Below are 3570 nucleotides of genomic sequence, written 5' to 3' on the forward strand. Positions count from 1 at the left end.
TTTTTTTGGTACTGGGTGTTTTTGGTACTGGGGATTGAACTCATGACCTTGTGCTTGCCAGGCAGGCGCTTATTCCACTGAGCTATTTCTCCAGCCCTGTCCTGGAACTAGCCAACAATGAAAAGAATAATGAAGAGGGCAAAATTCAATCAAGACAAGTAATAAAAGAAAGACAAGCGCTTGATGGCTGTAGAGCCCCTAGTCCAGGCCCCCATGGGCCCCAGGACAGCTCCCAGCTTATAAGTGGCTGTAGTGATATGAGTCCCTGACTCCATATCGAGATAGCTGGGTCCTCAGATAGCTGGGTGCAGCCAGAGGGGTGGCTCTGTGAAGGGCCCAGGCATCCTGGTTTACCTAAGAAAAGGTGCATCTGTTGCTCAACCCAAGCTTTCCTTGTCCTTTGCCTCCCCAGGGACACCTTCTGCCTGGTCCTGGGCTGGAGCCTTCAGAAGGCTGGGAGGCAAAGCGCAGCTCAGGACCTGTCCCTTTGCTTGAGGAAACCTCAGCTCCTGACAGTAGCAGGCACCCTGCCCAGACCTGTCCACTGTCCGCGGTGGCTGGGCAGGCTCAGGGAAGGATGCCCCAGTGGCCCGGAGAGCTTCTCCCACTTCTCTGTGGCACTGCCCAATGGCGGCAAAGGGGAGCAGATGACCGTCAGGTGTGGCCAATGTGCCAGAAAGTAAGACTGGCCCTGGCTCTTCTCACCTGTTGGGGCCTCGTGCCAAGGCAGTATGGACCCAGCTAACACCAAGCTGACCCAGTGGTCCTCAGGCTGAGGCCCAGGCCCAGAGCTGAGCTCCCCCGTCAGTGGGAAGGGCTGGGAAGGGTGGCAGAGGCTTCGTCCTCAGCCCACGAGGCTCTTCCTGGCTCTGCTGCCGGAGTGGAACGGGAGGACCCTGAACAGCTACCACCAGCTCTTTGCTTGAGGAAACCTACTCAGGCCAGCTTTACAACCTAACCTTAAATTTGCCCCCAAGTTTGGTGGCTAATTAAACTCTTACCTTGGAGTTTCTTTTCTTCCAAGAGAAGGAAGTGAGGCATTTGGTTAAACCCAAAAGCATTAACTCCCTGTTGGAACTAAGGAATTTTTTAAGACCAAAATCTTGGGCTGGCCTTGAACTCTGTGTAGCCCAGACAGGCCCAAACCCCTGGTCCCCTGCCTCAGTTCCTGACTGCTAGGATTGCAGGTGTGTGCCACTGTGCCCTGGGCCAGGAGCTCTCCCTACCTGTGCGAACTGCAGGTCCTGCAGGAGCCCTGCCTGGGAGTGCGTCTCTGGGCTTCCTTGTGACCTTCCATCAGGATGGTTCGGGAACGGACCAGGACCAGAGGACGTGAGTGTGTGCAGGAGACACTGCTCCCCAGAATCCAAGCGCCTGGTACTTCCCAGGCTGTGCGTCCGGGCACACTCAGTGGGACGTGAATGGAAATGATGGGGCTGTCCAGGCCTTGCCCAGCAACGTCTGGCAGAAGCCAAACACCCTCTGTTTTCCTGTCAGGACTGTTTCGGAAGATTGTAGTCCTTGCGGTGTGACTAGTGGAAGAAGGGCCTAAGTTCTTAACTGTGTTAAGCCACTGAGTGGGGGACATTTATTACCACAGTGTGGCCTACCTTGTCCTGACTCGTAGTGATATGAGTCAGAAGCTTACTGTCCCGAGGATGCAAGGAACAAAGAACAGAGCCTAAGGAAGCTGGCTCCTTGAAATCCGGCAAGCTGGAGACAAGGTAGTAGCAGATTCCTGGGGCAGGCCCTGTCTGTTCTTTGTTCCTTTACCTGGGAGGTTACCAGCTGGTGATACATAAATGTAAGTAACAGCTTGCTGACACCAATTGGTTATGCACGTTCCTTAGCCGCTTTGTAGCCCTCAATCAACGAGGCTCTGGCTCTGGGCTCACTTAAAGAGAGACTAATCTCAGCGAGACCTCTGAAGCTATATTAATCCGGTCCTCTTGTTGTTTCTTTTGGCTCCAGCTGATAACATACAACACTGACTGGTACAAAGCACCCCTAGGAGTCCCACCAGGGCGCCTACCTTGAGGTGACTGTCAGAGAGCTGGACCTTGTCACACATTTCCTGGAAGAGCTTTGTGCCTCGCTGGTCCAGGAGCACACAGACAAACACCCCGCGTTTGTTGGCTGCCTCTAGAATGTCACAGAGGACCTCCACATCCGTGAACACATCCATCAAGATGGCCAGGACCTGGGCCGGGCAGAAGGCTGCGTCACCAGGAAGCCAGGACCAGAGCTGGTGGGCTTAGGAATGTTCCCTGGGGTCCTGCGTGAGCTGGGGCATCTGACTGGGCCCGGTTCTAGCAGGCCCGGGAGCCTGGGGTCCCGGCCCACCTGCCCCAGCTCCTCTGCCTTGCTGGTGTCCACAGGCAGAGTAGGGGGTGGCAGAGCAGGGGCGAAGAGGACAGAGAAGTGCAGAGATGGCAGGAGAAGGTGGGGTCTGCCCTGGGCACAAAGGAGAGGGAGAAACGGGCATCCCAATTCCTCAGCCGTGTGGAGCGAGTGAGGTAATCATAATTTTAAATAAAAGCCTACCCACAAGACCCACCAAGTCCAGGTGGACATGTCTGGCAGGCCCAATAATAAAATACTTCTGGGATGGGCAAGATAGCTCAGCAGACTAAAGTGCCTGCTTAGGCAGGCGCAGGGACCACGGTTCCATCCCCAGCACCACATGCTGTGCTAGCCCCACCCCCAGGGCAGGCTGAGCTGGCCACAGAGTCCCAGAGTAGTGGCGCATGCCTGTAATCCCAGCACTGGGGAGGCTGAAAACAGGAGGATCACTATGAGTCCGAGCTGCGTAGTGAGACCCTGTACCAACCAAATACATTTAAAAAAACAAAAACAGGGGGCCAGGGAAATGGCTCAGTGGAATAAGCGCTTCCCTAGCAAGCACAAGGGTCTGAGTTCAATCCCTGGTTCTGCCAAAAAAAACCCAAAAAAAAGAAACCACTTCTCCCTTTCTGTAAGCCCTCCATGTCTGCTGCCTTTGTGACTGCTGGTCTTGCAGTGTCATCTAAAATGTAACAGGACATGCTTCCTCTGTATATGCTTTGTATGTCACCTGAAATGTTTAAATTCCCTCAGCAGCCCGAGATGCCACCCAGCTCTCCAGTCCAACGTATCGCGTCTGCCTACGTACCTTGCCTTTAAAAGCCCTGAAACTCAGGCCGGGGAGATAGCTCAGTACAATGAGTGCTTGCCTGACAAGCGCGAGGGCCTGAGTTCAATCCCCGGTTCTGAAAAAAAAAAAAAAAAGCCCTGAGACTCCACAGGGCAGGGCTCTGACTGTTTTGGAGAGGTCCTAGTCAGAACCTACCGGTGTAATAAAGTGCCTCCTAGACCTTCTCGGTGCTGTTTTCCCCATGTTCTGTCTGTTTTCTGCAGCACTAGGAGGCGGCCTGTGGTCACTGGTGTCCAAGTGTTGTTAAGCTCTTGAGTCCTTTCACCCAACAAAATCCCATAAATAACCCCTGCTTACCCTCTTATGTTTGGCTGATGAGCTATAGTCCCTGGCACCCATCTCGCTAACCCTTGGTAAGAACTTTTATTTATTTACTT

At 53.8% G+C, this 3570-nt stretch overlaps 1 protein-coding gene across 1 annotated transcript in view; it reads right to left on the reverse strand.

Annotated features, from left to right (window-relative positions):
• Fam83a (family with sequence similarity 83 member A) overlaps positions 1-3570 on the reverse strand; it is a 17339-nt gene that overhangs the window by 5768 nt on the left and 8001 nt on the right. The window contains exons 2-3 of the mRNA XM_012515409.2: positions 2033-2200; positions 538-620 (exon numbers count right to left, since the gene is read on the reverse strand). Coding sequence (XP_012370863.1) covers positions 538-620; positions 2033-2200 — 251 coding nt within the window. The remainder of the gene's footprint in view (positions 1-537; positions 621-2032; positions 2201-3570) is intronic.

Source organism: Octodon degus, unplaced genomic scaffold (genome assembly GCF_000260255.1).
Source record: "Octodon degus isolate 3935 unplaced genomic scaffold, OctDeg1.0 scaffold00062, whole genome shotgun sequence".
Classification (NCBI taxonomy): domain Eukaryota; kingdom Metazoa; phylum Chordata; class Mammalia; order Rodentia; family Octodontidae; genus Octodon; species Octodon degus.